Source organism: Caretta caretta, chromosome 9 (assembly GCF_965140235.1).
Source record: "Caretta caretta isolate rCarCar2 chromosome 9, rCarCar1.hap1, whole genome shotgun sequence".
Lineage (NCBI taxonomy): Eukaryota > Metazoa > Chordata > Testudines > Cheloniidae > Caretta > Caretta caretta.
Window position 1 is genome coordinate 28,298,538 of NC_134214.1, and position 27,934 is coordinate 28,326,471.

At 40.8% G+C, this 27,934-nt stretch overlaps 1 protein-coding gene across 6 annotated transcripts in view; it reads right to left on the reverse strand.

The window, feature by feature from the left end:
• The window catches only part of RNF13 (ring finger protein 13), a 103,491-nt gene extending 75,806 nt beyond the window's left edge, over window positions 1–27,685 (reverse strand). Inside the window, exons 1-5 of one of the 6 annotated variants that reach the window (XM_048863823.2) lie at window positions 27,571–27,674; window positions 26,997–27,276; window positions 24,322–24,473; window positions 17,169–17,296; window positions 13,050–13,130 (exon numbers count right to left, since the gene is read on the reverse strand). In XM_048863823.2, the coding sequence (XP_048719780.1) occupies window positions 13,050–13,130; window positions 17,169–17,282 (195 nt within the window). In that variant the 5' untranslated portion in view covers window positions 17,283–17,296; window positions 24,322–24,473; window positions 26,997–27,276; window positions 27,571–27,674. Of the gene's footprint in view, window positions 1–13,049; window positions 13,131–17,168; window positions 17,297–24,321; window positions 24,474–26,996; window positions 27,277–27,570 lie in introns of all 6 variants that reach the window. The other 5 variants (XM_048863827.2, XM_048863825.2, XM_048863829.2 and 2 more) reach the window with 5 other exon arrangements.
• Between the last annotated feature and the right edge of the window lie 249 nt (window positions 27,686–27,934).

Genomic DNA, 27,934 nt, shown 5'->3' on the forward strand with positions numbered 1-27,934 from the left:
AAGCAGGAGAGGTGTACACACCACAAAACTACTTTTGGCGGCAAACCTCTGCTGTTTAGCCGACAAAATAAAACTACCTCAATGAGAGGCGTAAAGCTTTTTGCAACAAAGTTAAAGTGACAAAGCCTCAGTGTAGACACTGCTGTTCGTTTTGTCAACATAACTGGCTTCCACTACTATCCCACAATGCCTGCAGTGACTGCTCTGCTCACGGTTTTGACCTCTGCTGCCCTGCAGGCATGCATCCCTCCCCTTTCCAAGCTCCAGGAAGTATCTGACAGCTGAGTGTCCTGCTCCATTTGGGGAACAAAGAGCAAATCATTTACATGGAATGCTCCTGTTCTGCCCTGCACCAGGAACACAGCCACAGGCAGATTGCTGCTGGGGTACGGGAGGTCGAGGGGAGGGGGTTGGGGGGGGGGTAGAGACTGCTGTGCTGCTTTGACATTCGTCAGCACGGAGAGCTTACACAGTTGCTCAGGATGCCAATCTAGGCAGTTAAGGAGGCTGTGGGAGAACTTGGAGGGAATCTCAGAACCATAGGTAGGTAGGCAGGCGGAGTCGGCTGCTTAGGGAGAGACTGCTGTGCGGAGCAGAGCCGAGCAGGAGGCCGATGTGTGTGTTGGGGGGGGTCCCCTTCCCCCAGGATAGGTCGGTCAGCCTGCGCTCTCTCTCCTGCCCCAGACACACCATTCTCCTCTCCCTGCCCCCCTCCACTTCAGTTGAAAAGCAACACAGACAGACAATCTAGTAGGATTATTAAAGGAATTGGCACCCAAAATTGCAAGCCCATTAGCAAGGATTTTTAATGAATCTGTAAACTCAGGGGTTGTACTATATGATTGGAGAATTGCTAACATAGTTCCTATTTTTAAGAAAGGGGAAAAAAGTGATCCAGGTAACTACAGGCCTGTTAGTTTGACATCTGTAGTATGCAAGGTCTTGGAAAAAATTTTGAAGGAGAAAGTAGTGAAGGACATTGAAGTCAATGGTAAATGGGACAAAATACAACATGGTTTTACAAAACGCAGATCGTGCCAAACCAACCTGATCTCCTTCTTTGAGTAAGTAACAGATTTTTTAGATAAAGGAAACACAGTGGATCTAATTTACCTAGATTTCAGTAAGGCGTTTGATACTGTGCCACATGGGGAATTATTAGTTAAATTGAAAAAGATGGAGATCAATATGAAAATTGAAAAGTGGATAAGGAATTGGTTAAAGGGGAGACTACAATGGGTCCTACTGAAAAATGAACTGTCAGGCTGGAGGGAGGTTACCAATGGAGTTCCTCAAGGATCAGTTTTGGGACCAATCCTATTTAATCTTTTTTATTACTGACTTCAGCACAAAAAGTGGGAGTGTGCTAATAAAGTTTGTGGATGATACAAAGCTGGGAGGTATTGCCAATTTAGAGAAGGACCAGGATAACATACAGGAGGATCTGGATGACCTTGTAAACTGGAGTAATAGGATGAAATTTAATAGTGAGAAGTGTAAGGTTATGCATTTAGGGATTAATAACAAGAATTTTAGTTATAAGCTGCGGACACATCAATTAGAAGTAACGGAGGAGGAGACGGACCTTCAAGTATTGGTCAATCATAGGATGACTATGAGCCACCAATGTGATATGGCTGTGATAAAAGCTAATGCGGTCTTGGGATGCATCAGGAGAGGTATTTCCAGTAGAGATAAGGAGGTTTTAGTACCGTTATACAAGACACTGGTGAGATCTCACCTGGAATACTATGTGCAGTTCTGGTCTCCCATGTTTAAGAAGGATGAATTCAAACTGGAACAGGTACAGAGAAGGACTACTGGGATGATCCATGGAATGGAAAACTTGTCTTGGGAAAGGAGACTCAAGGAGCTTGGCTTGTTTAGCCTAACTAAAAGAAGGTTGAGGGGAGATATGATTGCTCTCTATAAATATATCAGAGGGATAAATACTGGAGAGGGAGAGGAATTATTTAAGCTCAGTACCAGTGTGGACACAAGAACAAATGGATATAAACTGGCCACCAGGAAGTTTAGACTTGAAATTAGAAGAAGGTTTCTAACCATCAGAGGAGTGAACTTTTGGAATAGCCTTCCAAGGGAAGCAGTGGGGGCAAAAGATCTATCTGGCTTTAAGATTAAACTCCATAAGTTTATGGAGGAGATGGTATGATGGGATAACATGATTGGTAATTAATTGATCTTTAAATATTCATGGTAAATAGGGTGGGATCTGAGTTACCCAGGAAAGAATTTTCTGTAGTATCTGGCTGGCGAATCTTGCCCATATGCTCAGGGTTTAGCTGATCGCCATATTTGGGGTCGGAAAGGAATTTTCCTCCAGGGCAGATTGGAAGAGGCCCTGGAGGTTTTTCGCCTTCCTCTGTAGCATGGGGCACTGGTCACTTGCTGGAGGATTCTCTGCTCCTTGAAGTCTTTAAGCCACGATTTGAGGACTTCAATAGTTACTCAGACATAGGTGAGAGGTTTTTTGCAGGAATGGGTGGGTAAGATTCTGTGGCCTGCGTTGTGCAGGAGGTCAGATTAGATGATCATAATGGTCCCTTCTGACCTTACTATCTATGAATCTAGGATGCTCCTGGAACCATGGGATTGAGAAACCTGCATCATGTGACATTGTACCAGCCCCATAAGGCATTGCAAACCCTTCCCAAAGCACCCTGAGGCCAGTTGTGCAGTGGGATAGCTACCACAGTGCACTGCTCTCTGTGTCCATGCAAGAGCTGTTAAGTGGATGCACTCTGACACAAGGAACTAATGTGGACATGCAAGAGTGGTTTTAATTAAAGCGGCATAACTTTTGCCAACATAACTTTGTAGAGCAGACAAGGCCTAAGAGAGTAGGAAGGGAAGAGGAGAAACAGGAAAAGAATAAAAGCATTTACTCTTTTTCTCATGTACATGAAAATTATAGGAAGCTGTGCTGTTGTGGGTCAGAAAATTGAAGTTACAATGGTCAAGTTGTATTTTTACAGGTTATTAGGTTATTAGCATCATTCATACATGTTCCTTGGACTTCTCTCAATTTTCACAGAATTCTGTCCCTCTCCAGAAAGGGACTGTATTGTTTGTGGCTAAAATTAAAAAGTATAGTAAGTAACTCTTCAAAGTAATTGTCTAATCAACAACTACTGTTACTGATTGTTTATTTAACTTATCAAGAACTCATTTAATACAATGCAGGTTTCAAAAGTAATTCTCCAGAAATTCCATTTTAAGTCAACATTCATTAACGTGTCATTATTTTAGAGTACTACAACCCAAATATTGCAGCACTGTTTTAATGTAGGCGCTCCACTAAGCAAAACAGACTGTAAACCAAAGCAAAATTTTTTTCATTGTCCAAGGAAAATGTAAATAATGAAATGAAAATGAAATAATGAATAAATAATAAATATAAAATATATTTTATAAAATAAAATATAAAATAAGAAATAATGAAATGAAAAATAAATTTGATTTTTAAAATTCTTTAGATTTAATCCTAATTAGAGATAAGATATTTTGTTTTGAAAAATATATGATCTTTAAAATTAGTGTCCCTTTAAGCAATCGGGGCTTTGCTGAGTTTGTGGTGACAGACACATTGCACTGTCTGGAACTATTATCAGCAATATCCACTACAAATTCTGCATCATTGTGCAAGGAGCCAAGGTTGGGTTCCCCCAAGTTTACTGCAATGGATGGAAAGGTACTGACTCATACAGCAAGTATTATTGTTAGGTAATTGCTTATAAAATATTCACTTTATTTTAACTAGAGTAATAAATCTGTGTCTTTAATCTCCTTTTAGAGAGAAGCTTTAGGCAAGTCATACCAGGCTACATTACAGAAAAATAGCTGCTCAAGTTAAGTACATGCAAATATAGAAATTGAAGGGTATGTTTCAAAAAACCAAAAATCTAACATGAAGAATGTTTAATGAAGGAGCTGTTATACAAGGGCTCTCAGCCAGAGAGGATTCCATATGAATGGACCATTGTAAGCGAAAGATGAATTTCCTACTTTTGTTATACTCTTTTCGGAACCAGCTATTTCAGTAGCTGATAATTATATTTACAAGCAGTAAATCAACTGACAAAGCCTGATCATAAGCATCAAATAATAATTACCACCATTTTGAATCTACTGCAGCAGCTATAACAGCATTTTTTAATAATCTTAACAGAAAAATGAAACTGTTTCAGTACTACTTTCAGGAATAAAGGATCAGGAGAGTTTACACCTATCACTCATCTGCAACTGGCTTAAATAAATCAAGAGGAGCAGTCTGTCTAATGGTTAAAGGATCAAAAGTTAATAATCCTTATTTCTTTTTCATCTCTGTCACCGGCTCATTGTACGTCCTTGGGCAAATTAATTTCTCTGTATCTCCGGGCTGGTCTATACTGAACTTGCATCAGAATACCTATATCTCAGAGGGATGTAAAATCCACAACACTGAGAGATGTAGCTATGCCAGCCTAACCCTGGTGTAGACAGCAGAAGGTTGATGGAAGAATTTTTCTATTGATCTAGCTATCACCTCTTGGGGAGGTAGATTAGCTACAGCAATGGAAGAACTCCTCCTGTTGCTATAGTGATTGTCTACACTGAAGCGCTATGTATAGACATAATCTTAGTTTAAAACACAACTAGTCCTGGTCACACCCTCCTAAAAGAAAATATGGGGCGGGGTGTGTGAATTTATAAAAGGTTCCTTTTGTAATATTTCTCTACAGTTGTTCCGTTGAGACAGGGATGTTTCCCCACAAGGAAGATAACTCACCCACTCTAGAGATCCCTTGGAATTTGCACGGATACCCGGGAATCAATGAGAAGTCAAGCCCTGTGCCTCCATGTCAGTTTTTGGTTTTGTTTCCACACCCCAGCATAAAGGCTCCTGAGAAGCAACGCAGACATAGCTTTTGCAACTGGCAGGTGTCTATACTACCACTTTCGTTGGTAATGCATTTATCGGTGAGGGGTATGAGAAAAGCCACCCTTCTCACTGACAAGTTTCAACGACAAAAGTGCTGGTGTGGAGTTATGTCTGCAGGAGAGGCTCTCCTGCGGGCATAGCTAACGCTGCTCATTGGGAGGTGGTTTAATTATGCCGGCAGGAGAGCTCTCTCCTGCTAGCAAAGAGTGGCTAAATGGGAGACCTTACAATGGCACAGCTGTACCAGTACAGCTGTGAGGTTAATAGTGTACACATGGTCTGAGACCTTGCTTAAATGGTCTGACTGTATGACATTTCCTCCTTGAGCTCCAGGGGGATGGTGAGAGAAAAAACAATTCCTTCCCTGTTTCGAACCATTGGTTCCCTGGCCTGTCCACTACACAACACCTCCTATTTCTGTTGCAGTACATGCTACAGAGACTTCCCTCCCACTCCTGTACAGGAGCTTGACAAGGTATGTCTACACTGCAGTTAGACACCTGCAGCTGGCCCATACCTGCTGACTCAGGCTTGCAGGGCTTGGGTTAAGGGGCTGCTTAATTGTGATGCTGACATTAAAAGTATAACCTGTTTGTCTACCTGGAAATAGACTCATAATGAGACATGCTTATTTGACACTCTCTAATCTTTTTATTCATAAATCCACCCCTCCTCCATCACCCTTTTCCCACCTCCTCTGGAATCCATTTTGTTTCTCTTCTGTCTGTATGTTTTGCCTACATTCCAGGTATCGTCATACTGTAGCCTCAGAGAAAAGGATTACTCTCTCTGTTCCCCTGAATACATAGCACAAACCTGCAGTCGTGATTCTTGCTTCCTTAATTTGAAACAGATATTTAATGTATTTTCCCCAGAGGTATTATCTTGCATTATTCCAAGCTGATTTCCATTTTCTGTCCTTGTTAGTAACCTCTCTGGACCCCTTTGTATTTCTGTCATCTCCAGTATTTACAGCATTTCCCAATTTAGTATCTCATATATATTTCATTACCTTGCTCTTTTATTTTAACTTATTAAATAAGATGGGAGCAAGCATTAGTTCCTGCTGGACCCCATTACGTACCTCCCAGAAATGTGGCATGTTGCCCTTTATTAGTGCCCTGAGACTTCTGCCAGTTTTCAAGCCATTCCTATTCAAGTGAACATGAAGTAATTTGGAGTGTGAGTTTTATAGGCATTGTATCAGATGACTTACTAAAATCTATATCACGCACACCTACTGCTTTTTTTTCACCCATTGACTATAGGCTGAACTGTGATATTTAGTTTCAATGCAGTGTAGGGATGGGGCAGAGCAGATCCATGTGATGGAGGAAGTTCTTTACTGCCTAGTAGCACCTTCCCACACTGTATAGCTCTGTAAAGGCTAGCCACATTCTGGACTACAGTAATTAGGAGATTGGGGTTTTTCTTAATGTAATCAAGCATGTACCCAGAAAGATAATGGAGCAAATAATTAAGCAATCAATTTGCTAACATCTAGAAAATAAGGTGATAAGTAACAGTCAGGATGGATTTGTCAAGAACAAATTGTGTCAAACCAACCTGATCGCTTTCTTTGACAGGGTAACAAGCCTTGTGGATGGGGGGGAAGCAGAAGACATAGTATATCTTGACTTTAGTAAATCTTTTGATACTGTCTCACATGACCTTCCCATAAACAAACTAGGGAAATGCAACCTAGATTGAGCTACTGTCAGGTGGGTGCATAACTGGTCGGAAAACCTTCCCCAGAGAGTAATCATCAGTGTTTCACAGTCATGCTGGAAGGGCATAACAAGCAGGGTCCCTCAGGGATCAGTTCTGGGTCTGGTTCTGTTCAATATCTTCATCAGTGATTTAGACAATGGCATAAAGAGTACACTTATAAAGTCTGCAAACAATACCAAGCTGGGAGGGATTGCAAGTACTTTGGAGGATAGGATTATAATTCAAAATGATCTGGACAAACTGGAGAAATGGTCTGAAGTAAATAGGATGAAATTGACAAATGCAAAGTACTCCACTTAAGAAGGAACAATCAGTTGCACGCATACAAAATGGGAAATGACTGCCTAGGAAAGAGTACTGCGGAAAGGGATCTGGGGCTTATAGTGGACCACAAACTAAATGAGTCAACAGTGTAACGCTGTTGCAAAAAAAGCAAACATCATTCTGGGATGTTTTAGCAGGAGTACTGTAAGCAAGATACAAGAAGTAATTCTGCTGCTCTACTTCATGCTGATTAGGCCTCAACTGGAGTATTCTCCAGTTCTGGGCACTACATTTCGGGAAAGATGTGGACAAACTGGAGAGAGTCCAGAGAAGAGCAACAAAAATGATTAAAGGTCTAGAAAACATGACCTGTGAGGGAAGATTGAAAAAATTGGGTTTGTTTAGTCTGGGAAAGAGAAGACTCAGAGGGGACATAATAGTTTTCAAGTACATAAAAGGTTGTTACAAGGAGGAGGGAGAAAAATTTCTGTTCTTGTACTGTCCTCAGTGGTTAAGAAGCAATGGGCTTAAAATGCAGCAAGGGAGGTTTAGGTTGGACATCAGGAAAAACTTCCTGTCAGGGTGGGTAAGCATTGGAATAAATTGCCTAGGGAGGTTGTGGAATCTCCATCATTGGAGATTTTTAAGAGCAGGATAGACAAACACCTGTCAGGGATCGTCTAGATCAGTGCTACTTGAAGTGGTGGTCTGCAGACCGGTGCTGGTCCACAAACCATCAGCTGCCGGTCTGCGCGCACATTGGAAGAAAAAAATGCCAGTCCCCCACATCAGATGGCTTGAGAAGCATTGGTCTAGATAATACTTAGCCCTACCATGAGTGCAGGGGACAGGTCTAGATGACCTCTCGAGGTCCCTTCCAGTTCTACGATAAGTTTGTCTAACACCGGGCCCAATCCTGTATCTATTTAAATCCATGGGATGTTTGTCACTGACATCAGGGGAGCAGGAATGGACCCTAAGATTTATTTCTTATACCCTGTGGTGCTATTGCTCCTGGCTTGATTATCCTAGATCAGGGTGGGCAAACTTTTTGGCCTGAGGGCCACATCTTGGTATGAAAATTAGTGATTTCCCTTCCCCACCCACCACAAGATCAGATTACTATAATTCTCTTTTTGTAGGGCTTCCTCTCTGCTGTTCACAGGTTGTAACTCCTATCAGATGCTGCAGCTCAAATTTGCATGAGCAGTGGATTATCTCAGAATATTAGTCCTAAATTAATATCGTTACATTAGCTTCTCAAAAATCATATCAGTTTTTAAACTTCTATAAGAAGCTCTTAGTGGCCATGGTCCTGGATATTTTACTGAGTTATCATTCACACACCACAGCATCCCTAGCATCACATTGGTCTGAATAAGCAGCGTGCTCTAAATCCGACATTGAAACACAAGGAACTACAGTTTTCTGTAACTATGCTTCTAGGCTGTGGCAACAGCTCCCTGTTAATAATTCAGGGTCAGATTTTAAGTTAAGGTTAAAGAAGTCCAGTGAACTAATGCTTATTCTTGCTTTTAGGATTATTTCATATTGTGCCTTTGGACTTGTGAAGGATATTATGTATAATAGTATTATAGTAATACATTAGGTTTCAGAGTAACAGCCATGTTAGTCTGTATTCGCAAAAAGAAAAGGAGTACTTGTGGCACCTTAGAGACTAACAAATTTATTTGAGCATAAGCTTTCGTGAGCTACAGCTCACTTCATCGTAGCTCACGAAAGCTTATGCTCAAATAAATTTGTTAGTCTCTAAGGTGCCACAAGTACTCCTTTTCTTTTAGTAATACATTAGAACATCATACTAAAAATCTTGATCCAAATCTGCAAGTCCTTCAGTCAAACATCCTATTAAAATCAATGGGTGTTTAGCATAGAGAGGGCTTGCTTTCGTTTGTACTCTAGAACTACGGGGTATAATTTGTCACTAAGGAAAAATCTAGCAATATGTTAGCTGCTGCATATTGAAGCACAGTCTGCATACTGTACTTGATTGCATTAGGTTATTCACGCAGACCTGCAAGATTTTACTCAGCACAATTTCTCTAGGTGTTCATTGCATCCTAGTCTCTTACAGACTGGCAAAAACAAATCCTTTCTATCATCATCATAAAGAAACTTACTACAAAGAAATCTTGAGCCCTTTTAAGTGAAGGACCGAATACATTTATGGCCCTAACATAACATTGTTGAAGAAGCTACAGCTATGAGTTATATAGATGTTTGTTTCATTAATGCTAATTTATGTTAAAAGATAAACTGGAAAATAGCTAACAGGAAGACATGCTGCAATCCAATAGTAGGATTCAGACTCAAAAGATTCAGGAATCTCAGGAAATATTAAATTGTATTCACATTTCATGATTACAGCACACACAAAGAATTCTTCTGCAAAAAAGGTCACCAAAATTTGCTTTTTGCAGTGATTGTGACTGCCCATTAAGCCTCTCTTCTGCGCTTTACCACCTGTGACTATAGCACCCAAAAAAGGAAAGAAAAAGAAATCAGGTACAGCTTAGCATGACCTCAGGCACAGACAAAAAGCTGTGCCTTTGAGATGGCTTTTGGACAGTTAATTTATAAATTAAGTAGTACATTGCTAATTCTCTACCTAATGCAAAGCCACTGAAGTAGATGGAAAGATTCCCATTGACTTCAAGGGGCTGTAGATTTGGCCTTTGCTCAGGTAGGGACTTATATGTTCTTGTCCGTAAAGGGGCCAATTTCTCTAAAATCACTGGAGTTTCACCAAAGGTGTTTGTTTATATTTGTATTCATATCTCAGTACTAGTTTGGATTTTGGTGTTGGGCTTTGACCATTAACCCAGAGTTAAGTTGTTGTACCACGTTAAAGCCAAAAGATGATGAAAAGGTCTGTGTTTACAGGATCCAGAATCTATATGGGTATGGCCTGAAAACTGTTCATTCTGGGATGAATCTTCAAAATGTAAATACCACAGTGTGAAGACACCGCAAAAAGGCAATAAAGATTTAACAATACAAATTATTTGATACTATGAGAGGTGTGATCTTTGATCCACATTTTTATCAGCATCTCAGGTCTCAGTTGTGCCTTTAAGGTGAAACCTGGTGTTGGGGTCAGTGGAGAGAGCTCTGTATTTACTCAGAAGGCGCTCCAAGACATGCTGTGCCTCAAGCTGGTGTAATATTCCCTTCTGTGTTCAATCCATAGAGGAGGCAAAGCTATTACAACTGTCAGTGTAACAACCTGGCTGTTTAGCTCAAGCTGTAGAGACTCATACTTTTGACTCTAGAGATCCCCAGTTCAATGCCTGGTGTCAGTAAAGGTGGTGGCCATCATACTGGCATAATGCCTCCAGGAACTCTGGAGAATGCAGATGAAGAGCAGCCATTATGCCACATTATTACAGGGAACAGTATGCACTCCCCCAGCAGAAGCAGAATAAAGATGGGCACATGGGTGATGCAGGCCCAGTCCCTTCTGAGGGAGTATTAACATTGCCATATATGCTTCCTCCTGCAGTTCTGAGCATCAAGACTTTCATTGTATCCAGGTACTATGTGGAGGTTCCCTTTACCCTCTTCTTTCCCTCCCCTCCTTTCTTCATTGTGTCCTCTTGCCTCCACTCTGGTTGCATACCTGCCCAGGGACCAAGTGCATTCTGCCCTATAATCTGCAACACTAAGTGACTTTATTAGTAGGACCCATGCTTTGAATACTTCCGGTGAGATCACTTCCCCTTTCTCCTCAGTCAATTGCACACATACAAAATGGGAAATTATTGTCTAGGAAGGAGTACTGCGGAAAGGGATCTGGAGCTCATAGTGGATCACAAGCTAAATATGAGTCAACAGTGTAACGCTGTTGCAAAAAAAGCAAACATCATTCTGGGATGTATTAGCAGGAGTATTGTAAGCAAGACACGAGAAGTAATTCTTCCGCTCTACTCTGTGCTGATTAGGCCTCATCTGAAGTATTGTGCCCAGTTCTGGGTGCCACAATTCTGGAAAGATGTGGACAAATTTGGAGAAAGTCCAGAGAAGAGCAACAAAAATGATTAAAAGTCTGGAAGCACGGTCTATGAGGGAAGATTGAAAAAAATGGGTTTGTTTAGTCTGGAGAAGAGAAGACAGAGGGGACATAACAGTTTTCAAGTACCTAAAAGGTTGTTACAAGGAGGAGGGAGAAAAATTGTTGTTCTTAACCTCTGAGGATACGACAAGAAGCAATTGGCTTAAATTGCAGCAAGGGTGGTTTAGGTTGGACGTTAGGAAAAACTTCCTAACAGTCAGCGGTTAAGCACTGGAATAAATTGCCTAGGGAGGTTGTGGAATCTCCATCTCTGGAGATTTTTAAGAGCAGGTTGGACGAACACATGTCAGGAATGGTATAGATAATACTTAGTCCTGCCTTGAGTGCAGGGGACTGGACTAGATGACCCCTCAAGGTCCCTTCCAGTTCTAGGATTCTATGATATGCCAGGTGGAGGACATGAAAAGCCAGACTCTTCATGGAGCCTGTATGTATTTAGCAATATGCTCTTTATATATTCAGATTATGGAATGCATGCACTCAGAAGACATGCTAGTTCATAGCCTTATGGCCAACCCCTCTGCATCCTGTATTCAATCTTCCATCATCAGGTGTGGTTGCTCCCAAATTACACTTTTGTAGAAGGTAAAGTGTCTGTCAAATGTATTTTTCTTCAGATTTAGTTGCAGGTGCACTCCTACAATAACCCATCTGCTAAGTTCATCATCAAGGTTTAGAAGAGTCTGCCTGAACTCATCTAGAAAGAACTGTCTCTCTGAAGATATTCTGTCTCTTTAAGGAAGTGGGTTGTCAGAGTCTGTTTGTGAACTCAGCTCCATAATTTCAGCCTTCATAACCTATAAAGATAATTTAATGCAGAGCTATGTAGCAGCAACCTTTTTCCTGCCCAGCTAAATTCAGTTATAATAAGCATTCAGTGATAGCATAGTGTAGTACAGAAATACAAGGATGCTAGAGTCATGTCTGCAAAGCTCATACACTTTAATCAGTGCACATCTGTTGCAGACATCCTTTAATATGTACCTCAGATAGGGACCAGTGCAATGAATGTTTGACTACAAGAAACTTACTTATCACTAAAATAAACATGAAAGGCTTTATCACAAAAACAAAGTAACTTAGTACAATGTAGCCACTCAGGCTGTTTTTTCTGACAACCACGTTTTCTATAGGCCAGGATAGTAATTGAGCTCAATAACTTGCAAGATGGGGTCCATACTATATCCAAAAAAATCAGTGTGAATTGTAGGACTTTGCTATATGGTAGACCACCATACCATATTTTTCCTATATAAACAAGACTAACAGATGCATCCTGTCATGGGATGGATGGCCCCTTTAAGGGGAGTCATGGCCCAGTCTACGCATGATGGGCTTCTTTAAGGAGAATAAACCCACCTGTAAGCAATTAACTGCCTAGTTGGCTGGTGGACAGCTTACTGAGTAATGAGCACCTGGACCTGAAAAGGCTACCAGGGCTCAGTTGAAGGATGTGCTCCCAGAGAAAGAAGGCTCCCAGGACATGGAGTGCCTAGAGATAAGGGCTGCCTAATGCAGGGCTAGAAGCTCTGAATGAACACAGGCCCAGGAGGACAGCTGTGGAACCGCTGGATGCAAGGAAGGTAAGTACACAGGCCCCTGGAGGAGGGCTGGAGGACTCCTGGGACTCTTGTTGTCATTAGCCCTGGAGCGAGAAGAAGAGTTGGACTTGAGGGGCTAAAAGGAGGATCCTTTGTACTCTAGAAAAGAAGTTAATAAATTGAACCCCCCCCCAAAGGACTTGTTCTCAGTATCTGGGTCAGATTAAATGATTGCAAGCACCAACAGGGAGCTGAGGGCTGTGTTCCTGCATGGACACAAGGAGGTGTGCTTGAGGATAGTACATCATCATACATCCTCTTTTAGTCCCCTATTAAAGTATATCTGTGAAAATTATAAATCTATCTTTAAGCTAGTGTTGACAAAGTTATTTTCAACATATTTACATAGCACACAAAATACATTCTAAGAATTTTCTTTTAGCTTATACTTTGTTTATTCAGAGATGCTGCTTCTTACCTTCAAGCCTTCAGTTGGCAGTCTGTAGCCAAACCTTGCTGGTAGATCATCAAATGTCTGAGTTACATTTTCAAAGTTATACTAAACATAAATATAAAAGAAAATCAGATCTATAACATGTATCAAATTGAAAACACAAGAAAAACCTCATTCTTTAGGGCAAAAATGTACTATACATAGCGCCTCCTAACACTATACTAATGAATCATAAACACTGCTGCTTCCAGTCCCTTCGGGTTTTCTGGTGGTGTTTCATCCACATATTGCCCAACCCAATCTGCTTTATTATGTCAGATAGAAGAGCTTTATTCCATGTAATAAACTCAAAGTTCTCTAGAGTCTTCCTTTATTTGGAATGATTTAACAACAACAAGAAAGTAACATGAATTCCACTAAATGTTGGGAAAACCTCTCCTTCAATTCAAGCACTAACGTTAACCCACTTTTGCAAAAAACTGGCTGTAGCCAAAGCGCACTTTGAGCAAAGGGTACATCTTGCTGTGCCTCATGAACATGCTTCTGAAGAGTGGATTTTCTTCACTTTGAAATTAACCAGCTTTTTAAAATGTCCCCAGGAGGCAATCCTTAACACCCTACAAAGATTTTAGGGAAGTGAGTAAAGATACTCAGTTTAAACAGTTAAGTTCTAAAATTTTTTTTTATGGAAGCTCATACACAACATTGCATAATGGCTCTAAAACTGCATAAGCCACATTTTCCTATTCCCTGTGACTCTTTTTTTCTATTGCCCTAGGCCACAGGTAGTGGGTGAGTACCATACAAGTCTCTAATAAACAGGGCAAAAACAGATCTTGGCAGATTTTCAGTTTTCTGCAGAAAACCCCAAACTTGTAAAAGTTCTTTATTGTAGCAAGAACGATTTTAAAATTTAAAAATAATTGAGGAATTTAAGTATCAGGGTGTAGCCATGATAGTCCGTATCCACAAAAAAAAAACAAGGAGTCTGGTGGCACCTTAAAGGCTAATATATTTATTTGGGCATAAGCTTTTGTGGGTAAAAAACCCACTGGTCCATGCATCTGAAGAAGTGGTTTTTTTTACCCACGAAACCTTATACCCAAATAAATGTTAGTCTTTAAGGTGCCACCAGACTCCTTGTTGTTTCTAAAGAATTTAAATAGTTTAAAAAGCTTTATTCATGCTGCCTACACCCCTGGATTGCCAAATGTAGTTCAAATGTTAAGATATGGTTATATTTACTGCATAAGGAAGAGACATCATCAGAGCAAAAGTCTGAGACAGAGGAGCTCTCAAATTGTAGTTCTAGGACTAACACCAATGTACCTAATACAAGAAATCCCACTGACTGTCAAGACACACTTCTGAACTTAACTTGTTAAATAGAAATATTTGCTTGCAAATATCTAAGTTTACTCTGAAGGATCTTTTGGGGCCCATCGAAGCAGGGCTCCCCTTCTGCAGCTTTAATAATTCCTTGCTCTTATATAGCACTCTTCATCAGTAGTACTTTACACAAGAGAACAGTAAGACTGATGGTGAGTGAGAATGGAGTTAAACTTAAGGGGGGAGGGGAAGCTTTTATCCACACTTTAAAACTTTAAGCACTTAAATGTCTAGATATAAAAATGTTAAGCGCTATATGAATAAGAACCTCTGTCTCTCCCTGATCTTCTCTACATACCCTCATCCCTGCTGCCCTCCACAGTTCATTGCATCACGCCAAGCATCCTTTTCTCCTGCCCTCCCCAGGCTCCCAGTATTAAGACCAGGTAGCACAGCTCTGTGCCAACCAGTCTCCTACTCCCCAGCCCACATCCCCTACAAACAACTGCCCCACCACTATGCCCCTCATGGACAATTCCCACACCATTTTCCCCCACATCACCTACCCACCCTCCAAACTATTCAAGGTGTCAGTAGCAAGTCCACTTATATTTATAAACTCTTAAAAGAAGTTTGAAGATGTTTTCTAGAAAAATAGCCCGGGCTGTTGCCACAGGTAAAGTCTGTATGCATCTGCAACACACATCCCTACACACCCACTCTATATCCTGCCACTTTAAAGCACACACTCCTCTATGCAAAGCACTTCCCCACCCCAGCCCCATGCACGGGGGATCTTAAACATTCTTCAGCCCTGAGGGGAAAAAAACAAACAATCCTTAATTTACAAAATCTATCAAGCTATCTACAGAGTTTCAATTTTCCAGTTCTGCATGGTGTGGCTGGGGAAGCATTCCTTTCCCACTGATGGCCCCTAATTCTCATTCCACTGTTTCCTTTGTATAACGCTGCTTTAATGAGACCCTTGCTAATCCCATCACTCCTTAATTTAGCATGAGGTATTGTAAGGGTTTTTTGTTTTGTTTTAAATAGAATACTTTGTAATTCCCCCACTAATCCTCCTAAAATATTACAAGACACTTCACAAAAAGGCCTTTGGTGATACAATGACACCCCTCTGTCACCCTGCCAAAAAACCCACAAAACTTCAAAAGTACATTTCAAGTAATTTTTCAAAACACTAACCTTTAAAAAAAATTCATTTCTGAATTTTACCAAAACTTCCCCCCACACACAAAAAATTATCCTAGCATGAAAAATGGCATGCAGAAAGATTCTCTTCCTTCTTGGAAAGGGCGATAGGAGGATGGGGGGGGGGGAAGAGAAATAAGGCTTTTAATGGAAAGCCAGTTTCACACCTAGCTGTTCCGTAATAAAGCAGTTCATATCTATCCATTTTTTTTCTAAAATATCCAGCTAAAAAGAGATACTGAAAAGTGATAACAGTGACCTAGTAAAACCATCCTAAGTACAAAATAACACAATTCTATATTTGGCAACCTTGTATTACCACAAACTTGTGGAACTTGTAACTTTATGCATTTTCATTTGATTACTTCATCATCCTGTTTGAGCCTCTCTCTCTCTCCTCAGTTTATCTTAATAATAATTTCCTTGGGTAACACAATAGTTGATTAGAGCTATGAAATTTTTTCAGTGGCTTGAACACCTGTCCCAAACAGAAAAAATGTAACTCCCTCATATAACTGTTATGCATAAATAGAGTAATAAGTGGTGAACCCCTTTTCTAACATTATACAGTACCCAACCATGAGATCATCTGAGATGATACCTACTTAACATTTAATTCTGCTGGGGATGGGGTGTGTGCATATATGTGAGTGTGTATATGTTGACAACACTTAGGGATAACAGCTTGCTTTTTCTACTCCCAAATCAGGTCCCAATTGTCCAAGTACTTAAACACATGTTTAATGGGACTACCCACCTATATGAAGTTGCAATCAGTGGGCCTGCTCACGTACATAAGTTAAGCATACATGTGTGTGTTTGCAGAATCAGGGCCTTATTCTGTTTTCTAATATACCAATAAAAACTCAGTCTGTATCCATTACTGTTCATACTAACACCAGTCAGTGTGAGTAGAGCACCTAACTCCCTTAGGGTCCCTTGAAAATCTCAGCCGGAAAATAGAAGACCATATCATGCCACAGATCTTTAAAAAGAACTTCCCACTAGTTTCTCTATTAATCACAATTGGGTGGAACACAACTTGCTATATCCAAATGGTATTCAACCCTTTCTAATATGTTATGCCATATCTTCATGACTACAGAATTCAATGTAAATAAATGAGGATCTGAGGGGACAATCTTCTTCTCACTGCCCATGAGCATATTGTAAATTACTCTGGACAGAATTCTCACATGCAAACAGAAGTACAGGAGTTTTTAAAAGTCCATAGAAAGTATTATTGTCTGCTATCTACTTATTTTGACTATTAAATTAAATCAGCGGGGAGTTCTTTTTAAAGTTCTATGGCATGAGATGGTCCTACATATTTTGGCTGGGACTTTCAGGAGATCCTAAGGGAGTTAAATGCCTTACTCACACTGAATTTCAAAGAGATTCCAGCACTAAACTCTAACCCTAACTTTCTCTGAAAAGCCTACCCTTTATTTTTGAATAGGCTTCACGTAATTGGTAAAATATATAGGTCCTATTAACTTTGCACTGATAATGTTTCAAAATGTATCGCATGATGATTTATAAGTAGGAAAATCTGAAAGAAATTCCCATTCATTTGCATGTAAACACATTTATTACACTTACCGCTAAAATGTCTGCCTCCACAGGCAAAAGGTTTAGGAAAGCAAACAGCTGAACTGTCAGGATGGTGTAGATCTGAGTGGCAGACAACATTAACATTCCTATTGACAACAGCATTTTAAATTAAATATCTGTAAATAAAACAAAATAAAATAAATCATGTTATGTAGCAGATTTTTTCCTTATTGGTTAGTCTCCTATTGATCAGAGCAAACTAATCAATAGCTATTTAGATTAGCTAAAAAGTTGTCTTTCAAAAGAATATTTTAAGAGATTTTATGGTTATTCTTAATTGATAAGAAACCTTTATTTGATATTATTTCACAATTAGGTACAGTTTTCCCAAAGAACGTAGCTTCCATGGCATTTGATGTCTAGATCACTAGAATGGTTAGATATTCAGCTGACAAGAACAATGAAAATATTTTACACAGACAATATGCAGCTATCCAAGCAACTAACTGTTGGCATTAAGCAGTGGACATGCATATTTTTACAGTAACTCCTTGCTTAACATTGTAGTTATGTTCCTGAAAAATGCTACTTTAAGTGAAATGATGTTAAGTGAATCCAGTTGCCCCATAAGAATTAATGTAAATGGGGGGGGGGTTAGATTCCAGGGAAATTTTTTTTACCAGACAAAAGACTTTTATTTTTATATATAATACACACACACACACACTATAAGTTTTAAACAAACAATTTAATACTGTACACAGCAATGATGATCGTGAAGCTTGGTTGAGGTGGTGAAGTCAGAGGGTGGGATATTTCCCAGGGAATGCCTTACTACTAAATGATGAACTAGCACTCCGCTGAGCCCTCAAGGGTTAACACGTTGTTAATGTAGCCTCACACTCTACAAGGCAACATGAATGGAGGGAGGGAAGACAGCATGGAGTAGAGAGAGAGAGACACACACACACAGCATGCGTGAGAGAGAAATGCACATTGCCCCTTTAAGTACGCTGACGCCACTCTAAGTACACTGCCTTTTTAAGTAGATCAGCAAGTTGAGACAGTACCTACTGCCAGCAAGCTCCCTCTGTCCTGAGCCCTGTCGTGTGTCCTCCCACTCTGTGGAGAAGGGTAAAGGAGTGCGGGGCAGGAGCAGGGGAGAGGGGGACACCCTTACATTAGCATGCCTCTTTCCTCCACCCCACTTGCACAGCAAGCATGAGGCTCCAAGGTGGAGGGCAGGAGCAGCATCTGGCAGTTGAGGGAGGGAAAGCTGGACTGCCCAGCAATTGATAGCCTGCTGGGCAGCTGCTGCACAGGGAACTTAGGGGAGCTGATGGGGGGCTGCCAGCCAACCCTGGTTCCAAGCCCCCACCAGTTAGCTCCAGTTGGCTGCTCTTTCTGCAAGCAGTGGACAAACAATGTTATAAGGGAGCATTGCTCAACTTTAAACGAGCATGTTCTCTAATTCAGTGGTTCTCAAACTAGGGCCACCGCTTGTTCAGGGAAAGCCCTTGGCGGGCTGGGCTGGTTTGTTTACCTGCCATGTCTGCAGGTTCAGCCGACTGCGGTTCCCACTGGCCGCAGTTCGCTGTTCAAGGCCAATGGGGGCTCCAGGAAAGGCATCCTGCACATCCCTCAGCCCATGCCGCTTCCCACAGCCCCCATTGGCTTGGAGTGGCGAACCACGGCCAGTGGGAGCCGCGATCGGCCGAACCTGCGGACACTGCTGGTAAACAAACCAGCCTGGCCCGCCAGGGGCTTTCCCTGAACAAGCAGTGGCCCTAGTTTGAGAACCACTGCCTTACATGAACTTGATTTTCAGAATGTGCTGGGCAGCTGTCCTATAAAAATCTGATCTCCTTAAGGTGTCAAGTTGTGCACCCAAAACATCTAGTCACTCCTGAAAATCTTTACCCTCACACACTGTAAGCTCTTTGGAGCAGGGACTGTCTTTGTGATGTGTCTGTACAATGGTGCCTTGTTCCATGACTGGGCTTGTTCCACTATAATACAAATAATAAGTAATAGGGCATAATTATTCATATTGCTGTGCTATATCTGTGCAGCCCTATTGTCTTCAGGTTTGCACAAGTGTAACTGACTGGACCTATTACTTGTAACACTTGACCTAGATCCTCAGCGGCGTAAACATACATAGATCATTGTCTTTAATGGAGCTACACCAATTTACACAAGCTGTGAATCTGGCCCTTCCTAAACAATTCTGTAGATGTGCAAGAAGGAATAGATCTCAGCTCCCTCTTCCATAGTTGTGTTAATTCTACAAGGTTAAAAACCAGATTTAAACCACTAAAATTAACAACTTTGTCTTTGAATAACCAGAGGGAGCAAGTCTGCTCTGCTGAATCACTTTTCAAAGAGTAACTGCCCTTTAAAATTCCTGATTCATTGTTTTGGGGGGCTTTTTTGGTTTGCTAGTCAATTGTTTTTAGGAATTCCTTCTCAGAAATGTTCAGAATACAAGGTAGGGGCCTGCAAGCCTCACTCACATGAATAATAATCCTTACTTGCATAGATAGTCACACTTTCCCCCCCTCTCCAATAAATCCAATGGGGCTTTGAAAAGAAACTAACCCACCTGTTTCAAACCTGTTATGAGATTTATGGCTTTCATAAACTCATTTAACATGTCTTTAATGACTGTAATAGAGATGGAAAATTTTATGTACTTGCATAGTATGTATGATCAGTTCTGGTTAAATTTTTTTTCTTTTTTTAAATGGAACTAACATGACATTTGCCAAACATCTCTCTAGTAACTCTTTGTATTACTTTCCTTTCTCTCAACCTCTGACTTACCTGTTTAGTCTGTAAACTCTTCAGGGCAAACATAATTTCTTACTAAATGCTGGTACAGTACCTAATACAATGTGGTCCTAATCTGAGTTGGGGCCTTGAGTTGCTACTGTTATACAAATACTGAATAAGTGCATACATAAAAAGAATTATTTAGGTTGTAAACTCAGGAAATGCTAAATTTATGTTGCCCATGAAACATTAAATCTGTTTCCCTCTGCATTTAATAGGGAGTATCTTGTGTGTGTGTGTGGGGGGGGGGAATGGCATGTAATTAAAAACTACCATAATGCATACACATAAGGAGGCCAAATTAAAAGTGGACAGGTAACCATAAATCTAACATTTCCTAACTTCTGAATGTTTGACTTTTAACAACCCTCAAACTACATTAAATTTTTTTTAAAAAGTATGAACAAATTTCATTATATGCAACTGTAACAATCCCCAATCATGTATAATCGCCATGGTTTGAACACTGAACCTACCACTTGAGCTATGGAAGTCTGCTCTGTCTGCAGGGGGTGAGATGAGGAATGGGCCAAAGGCTGGACCCAAGGAATGATCAGGGAGCCTGGCCTGACTCTCCTCCCCCTACTAGATGTGGGGGGCACTGCCCCATGTCTGCCCCCAGAATAAGGGATGGGCTGTCGGTATACAAAAAATATTAGGTTCTGTACCCTTTTACTTACCTATGATTTATTTAAACACAGAATATATGCATGTCAATCCCACTGAATAACAAGATAAATAAAAACAAAACTAAATGGAAAGTAAACATTGAAGAAAAGAGGAAAATACAAAAATGAGAACAGAGGTGGTAGGGGAAGAGGAGTTGAAAACAAGTAGTAATTATGGAATGTCTTCTGGAGGACCCAAATAAAACAGGAAGTGTTCACAGTCTGTTCTGTTTATGTAAATCTAGAATCCCTTCCCTTCTGGATTATTCATGATGGACTTGAAAGAAAACTTATTTAATTTAGAGTCGTTCTCCATGACTCCTTGTATTAAGGATATTTTTTTAAACAGAATTCTCCACTGAAATCAGAGGGAGTTCTGCTTCAGAAAGGGTGATGTAATATAGCCCCATATTAACATTGTATGTTCCACAAAAATAACATCTAATTTTAATTTATCAGTGTCTTTAACCGAAGACACTTTTTGGGTATTTACATAATATTTTTACCCTGACTGCTCCCGTTGATGTCACTCTAAAGTTCCTCCTTCTACTCCATAAAACTTTTAAAGGACAAACTATGCCATACCGCTAACGTTTGATTTACAGATCAGTTAATCAGCCTGCTCCTGCTCTCAGTTAGTCAAAGAGATCATGAATGGGCCACAAAAGCACTCCTCATTGTTTTTAAGGATACCAAGTGTGGTTTACTTACACTCAGTTGGATCCTAGACTTACTTTTTTTTTTAATTTCAGCAGCTAATAGATTGGTTAGATTGAGCAGTGAATTGGTTTTATACGTGGTCAAGTCTATAACAAGAGTAAAGAATTATCCTTTGTGGAGAAACTTTATTCCAGACTAAATTACCACATGTGTGAAAATACGTTAATACTTAAGACAAGTGCTTGCTTGTTTTTCATTAGACAAGACCATATGATCAAACACAAGATCATTCTTGAATATGACAGACAAAAATCCCTTCAAGGCTGGGATGGCAGATAATAATCACATAACAGCATTGGGCAAATTCTGCCATTCCTCCAGCTGGAGCTGGAGGATCCTGCTCCCATAGTAACCCTTTCCCAGTAGCCAGTTTAAAGACATGACCAGAAAGAGGTGTAGCCAGAATGTCACTAATTCCCAGAGGATCTCTGGCTCCTGGAATAGCCCCAGAAGGTGCTGATAGCCACCATAAATTAGAGTAGCCCTTACTCCAATCTAATTTGTATCAGCAGTCTAGCTCAGCTCACAATTTAAAGCCATCTTTGCACCTTCTACCCTGAGCTACAGTAAAAGGTCCTTGGCTGAAGCCCAGGATCTAGACCTCTCTTTTAATAAAGGCCCACCCAACACAATTTAAATGTGTCCCTGTTGCAACTTGTCTTCAGTTTTAAGAAAATCGCCTCTAACCAAAGGGTAACCCCCCCCATTTACTTCATTAAGACATGAACTTCAAAGCCCAGTTTACATCAATACCAATATTAAGCACAGATAATCTTTGATGCTTTCCTTTTAAAATACAAGGACATTAAATGAAGAAGAAACTACATTAATGCAATAAGTAAGTAGAATTAAATATAAATAGGCTTGGCAAAATTCAATTTTTTATAATTTTGACATATCAGTGTCTTTTTAAAGCACTTTAAAACTTTAATTTTAAATTTTCACAGCTGAAATTACGGAGGCAGAGAAGGAAGGGGAGAGAATTATTTAATGACAAACATTGGGATTCAAAAAGTGAAAGCTTTAACTGTTGAAACCATAAATTGTATATTTCAACATGTGATGCTGACAAAATAAATAGTCTTAAATCAAACACTAAGTTCTCAAGCAGCATTTTTCCTTCTTTGCTGTCTGTAAATTTTGATTACCAATGGAAATATGTTTTCCTGTTTGAGTACAGTGAAATTGATGTTTACTAACATTTATCAATTAAAAATCAAATTCTTCTAAGCCTGAATATAAACACATCAGGAATTCCAAAAGTTAAGATCCCAACTGCAGCATTACTAGACGACACTGAACATGTATTTACTGTCATTTCTAGTTGTGTGTTAGGCTAATATTATGGTTTGATACATTGTATTTCTAGAACACCTTCTACAAGAGGATCTTGAGGTGTTTTATGAACCATGAACTGAACCTTACAACCTACCTGCGGGGTAGCTAATGGGACACAACCAACATATCTAGTCAATTTGAGTTAAAGTGAGTTGCAGGTTCCACACCTGCTTCTGACTCTCTAGCAATGTCCCTGGTTTTACAATTGCTTGCACAAACAGCAGAGGGAAAACTTACTGACTATATAGGGGAAGCAGTGAAACTAGTTATATATAAAATGGAATAATATAGCATAATTTCCTCCCAAACTCTTTCATTTACACTAGCGTTGGGTGTTACAACAATAGGTTAAAATCAGACAAGTGATTTTTTTTTTTTACTTGAGTGCCTCATTTTACTGTTAATAATTTGCACTTATTTTCAGAGGATCTCAAAGCACTTAGTAAAAACTGAGTTAAACCTCATAATACTTTACTATCTCACAGGCATGTTATCAATCTGTAAAATTCTGTTAAAGAGGCACTCCACTGAGATGTGGGTACTCAGCTCCTCTGAATAAGTAGTCTTGTTCATGTGACTTCACAAGGATTTGTGCGCCTAATTTTAGGCACCCAGGATTGAAAATTGCGACCTTGATGACTTGACCAAGAGTCACAGACAAGACTACAGTCAGTACCAGAGCAGAGTACAAAACTCCTGACTCACAGTTCTATCCTCTAAACATTATACTAGCTTCTTCCTTATTGGAAGCCTCTTTTCAAATTACAATCAGGCCTGCTAAAAAGATTGTAAAATGTAAATCCATATACCATCTAGCATGTACGAGGGGACTGAATTAATGATGCTTTTGAAACTTTAACATTGCATTTCTTGATTTATTTTAATTTTAACTGACTAGCTGTAGAATTGCACTAATGTGTATATTTTTACATTTTATAACCTGCAGTCCTGCATCAAAATCACGGGGAGTTTTGCCTGAATAAGCTTCAAAAGTTGCATGTTCAGTGGAGCAGGTGTTTTCCCACATTTTTTTGAGGTTTCCATCTGCATTTTAGTGAACATTGAAAGGCGAGTCTTCTCTGGATACATTTGGCTTAAATTTAATCTAAATGAGAGAGTACTTCTAATTCATTAGTAATGGGAGTTAAGGAAGAGTTGACATTTTAGAAGCAAGTAATTTTGTGACTCTGGCATAGCAATTTAGACCCATGAAGCTTTGTAATACTGTTGACTGACAGAGCAATAGAGGAAATTGAAGTCACACAAATCTGTCTCTAAAAAAAAAAAAAACCTTTTGTAATCCATGAATTTTTATTTTTTATATAAATACATAGAATTGTTACTGTTTAGTTTCTCTTACCATAATTTTATTAGTTCCCTCTTATCACAATTTGTCAGCTATAGTTTGAAGTACAGAAAATGCAGGGGCTATGACTATCCACCTGAAGAAAACTAGCTCTTCATAAGGGAGGAAAATTTGTGAATATGCAAACATTGTGTCTACTGCAGTTATACAAATAATGATAAAACAACATTAAGGTTGAAAAGTCAAGCACCCTAAGTTAAGAAATACTAGAATTAAGGTTGTACAGACAACCTTAAGTCAGCCCCACTGTGCATACATATTACAATTGTCTTACCTAAAATCATGCAGCAAATCTGTGGCAGAGCAACAATCAGAGCCCAGTTCTCATGGGTCCCAGTACAGTGCCTCAAATACAAAAGAATATCTCTTCAATTCTCAAAATTCTGTGCCTCCATTCATTGTCGATCCCTGCTCATTCGAATAAGGCTGGGGAGTTGCAGAACACATAGTATATGATCACATAACAAAAGACTGCATCATACTATATATACACAAAGGGGCTGAATTAAGGTTACACAAGCAATGCCAATTCTGGCATTTCCTGGACTTCAAACTTTATTCCTTAAAGGTTCTTTTTATGTAATTTCCTAAGTGGTAGTGGTGTGTTTTGGGGTGCTTTTTTTAAAGAAGCAAATGGATTCCATCATGTTGGAACCCTATTCACCCCCAAAGGGATCATCTGCAGGGTTCTAGATTCAAAGCACAGATCTCTACCACTTTAAAAAGGAGCAACTGTTAGCAAGAGTATAGTATAATTCAGTATTCCAACTGCAAGAGGGGAATACAACACACAATTTGCAAGTGGCTTATATAATTTGCTAGATATCTGCGAAACTTTGGGAATGAGGATATCTGGTTTCTATTTCTAGCTCTGGAGTGGACTGTGACTGTAGACACAGCACAGATAAGCATGTAGATTGTTCTTTACACAGAAAGCGTTAAGTGTGACTGAATGAATAATACATGTCTCTCATACTAGAGATAGGGTTCTGTTCTCAACTCTGCCAGAAGCAACCATCTGAAATGTCTGTTACCCCAACAATAGAATGGGAGGATTACTACTTGGCTGTTCCTTGATTTAGGAGTGTGAAACTTTAATGAAGACTATGAAGTACACATAATTAACACCATCAGTCAGCAGAAAGCATCCTCCTGCGCTCCCTTCCCAGCGGGCCTCCCCTGAGGTCAGAAGTGAGGGCATTGTTGCTACAGTGTCTATATCCTGTCCGAAACTCTAGCTCTGTGCCTGCCAAGCAGGAAGCTGAGTGGTCCTGAGACTATGATCAGTGCAGTTTACATGTAGGAATTCCCTAGAGCTAGAGAATGCTCAATGCAGAATGCACATAAAAACTTGGGCTGAGAATCTCTCCCACTGGACCAACTTCTGTTGGTGAAAAAGACATGCTTTTGAGCTACACAGAGCTATTCTTCACTATATATTTTGATAAAGAGTAAAAAGCACCTCCCTTCCCCCAAGCAACCCCCTGTCAAATGTCAAGTCCTGCTCCACTGCATGGAGATACAACCATTTCTTTTATTGTGCTACAAATTTAGCATTAGAGAAAAAAATAGGTTGTTTTGCCAATCTTGTTCTCAGAAATGGCTAAGCCACTTTTGCTGTAACCATCTTAAAAAAAAAATCAGTCTGAGGCAGAGATCTTGTATCAGTTTTTTTTTTTAATGTGAACAGTTAGTTTGGGAAAGATACAAAGCTACTGAAAATTGGGTCTTATGGGGGAAAATGTTAGACTAACTCCAGCTGTTGCTGTCAGTGCTCCCTATAACCAAGAAACTTCGTGGTGGGATAGAAAACAAAGTGAAGTTAGGCAAACCGCTTGCCCCTATGGTGAATGGAACTTCGGACCAATCACCCTTTACCGAACATAGAATACTGCAGCATTTACGGAAGGCATAATTGTATATTGGCTGTTCCCTGTTATCAGGGAATATTCATATAAATCAGTGTCCATAGGCCACTGGTGCTCCACAGACAGCATACTGTGGCTTGCAGAGAGCTATCTGGTTTTCTTATTCAAACCTACTAAGTTACATTATAGATTATTACAAAATATTAAATATCTTCCTAATATGAATTTTCCATGTAAGCAATTGCTGTAGGTGCAACAGGAACTTATGTGGCTGAAGACAGGAGGGAAAATCTGCACAGGCACCAATGGGAGGGGAGATGGTGCAGAATAATTGTCTGGGGAGAGGAGAGATTGGACCATGAGACTAACTGTTAAAAGTGTGGGCCACAGAATAAAAAGTCCCCATCCAAATGGTAGTCCTTGCCCTATTACCTCAGATTATCCATCTTCCAGGGGCAAGGATACTTACATGTACACACATCATGTGAAATCGTCATGTGAACTGGCTAATATCTGACCAAATTCATCCCTGATGTAATTCAACTGAAGAAGCCTTATGCGAGGCTTGAATTTGTTCCATTGCCTATAGTTTTGTAATTCAGTTTGCATTTTGGTAAACTCTGCTGCTATTCATCATTGGCAAAGAAAACACTTAGAAATATTAATATCTGGATCACTCATTTCATTTACATTCTAATTTCTCTTAAAAAGTTCCAGGTGGTGCAGGGGAGGTTTGTTAGTTTCACAATTTCACAATTAGAGGACAACCCCCCCTTAGCTGCTTAATGTTAATAATATTCTGTTGATACTCCCCCCAGCATTTCCGTGCATTGAGTTTCAATCAGACCACACCAGCTCTGAATCTGTATCATACCAGGATGGCCTTACCTCTGGGGCTGGGCTAGGACGGGTACCTGCGCAGAGAGTGAAAACTAAAAAGCACCAGGGGCATTACTGGTGAATAGCTATGAAGAATGGCAGACGGCACTGTATTCTCACTATCTCAGGATTTTGTTAACCAAAGCATGGATTGCGCTAGACAGTAAACAGAGTCTATACATCCCAAACAGTTTGTTTGTACCTCTTTATTAATAGTTGTGGCGGCATTAGGCTGCACTCTCCAGCCAGTACCTGCTCCCCCTTACACAGCTGCCAAACGTCGCCAGGGAGAGCACAGATAATCACTACCTCATAAATATGGTCAGCATCCCCGGCCAGAGAGCTCTGGAGAAAAACCACACACAAGAAATACAGAAGTGAAACCCCAGCCCGGGCTGTAGCTGTAATCGGTGGTGCTTTGTCAGCATTTTGTTCTTCTCACTCGTTCTTCTCTCTTCTGCTTACCCTGAGCTCGCTGCAGGCTGGGGGAGGGAAGGGAAATGCCAGACTCAGCTGAAGTGAAAGTTAGCAACAGCTCCAGCGTTTGGGCTGCTAGCGACTCTGCTCCTGGGGAGACTTAGTTCGGCCTCAATGCGCAAAACCAGCTCACAGTCTTGGCCCCCCCAAGCCGGTGCAGCGCGGCTCGCCGGGGCGACTGATCCATTAGCCTCCCACAAGCCCTGGGGGCGGCAGCGTGACAGCAGCGACCCAGGCGGAGCTGGCCGGGAGGCCCGAGCGGAGCCCGCCCCCATCCCCGCAGCAAAGGCAGCTCTTACCTGGGGGCCGAGCGCCGGGACCAGCCTACAGCGACTCCATGACAAATGGGTTTGTCCCGTCAGCTGAGAGACGCGGAGCCAGAGCGCGGCGGAAATCCCGCCCCGGGCCCCCGCATAGGCTGAGAGGCCAGCCCAGGCGCCAGGAATTGCTCGCCCGGCTCGTCACTCACCGGCCGATCCGCCCCAGTTGGGCCGCACGTAGCCCGCCTACACGTGATGCTGGGGCCGGGCGGGGCGAGGAGAGGAGGGAGCTGCAGGCTGAGGGCGGCTGCTGGGGCCGCGGGAGCGGGCAGAGGCCGCTGAGGAGAAGAGCGAGATAGCGGAGGGAGGGAGGTTGGCGTGGGGAGGAGGCGGAGGGGGACGC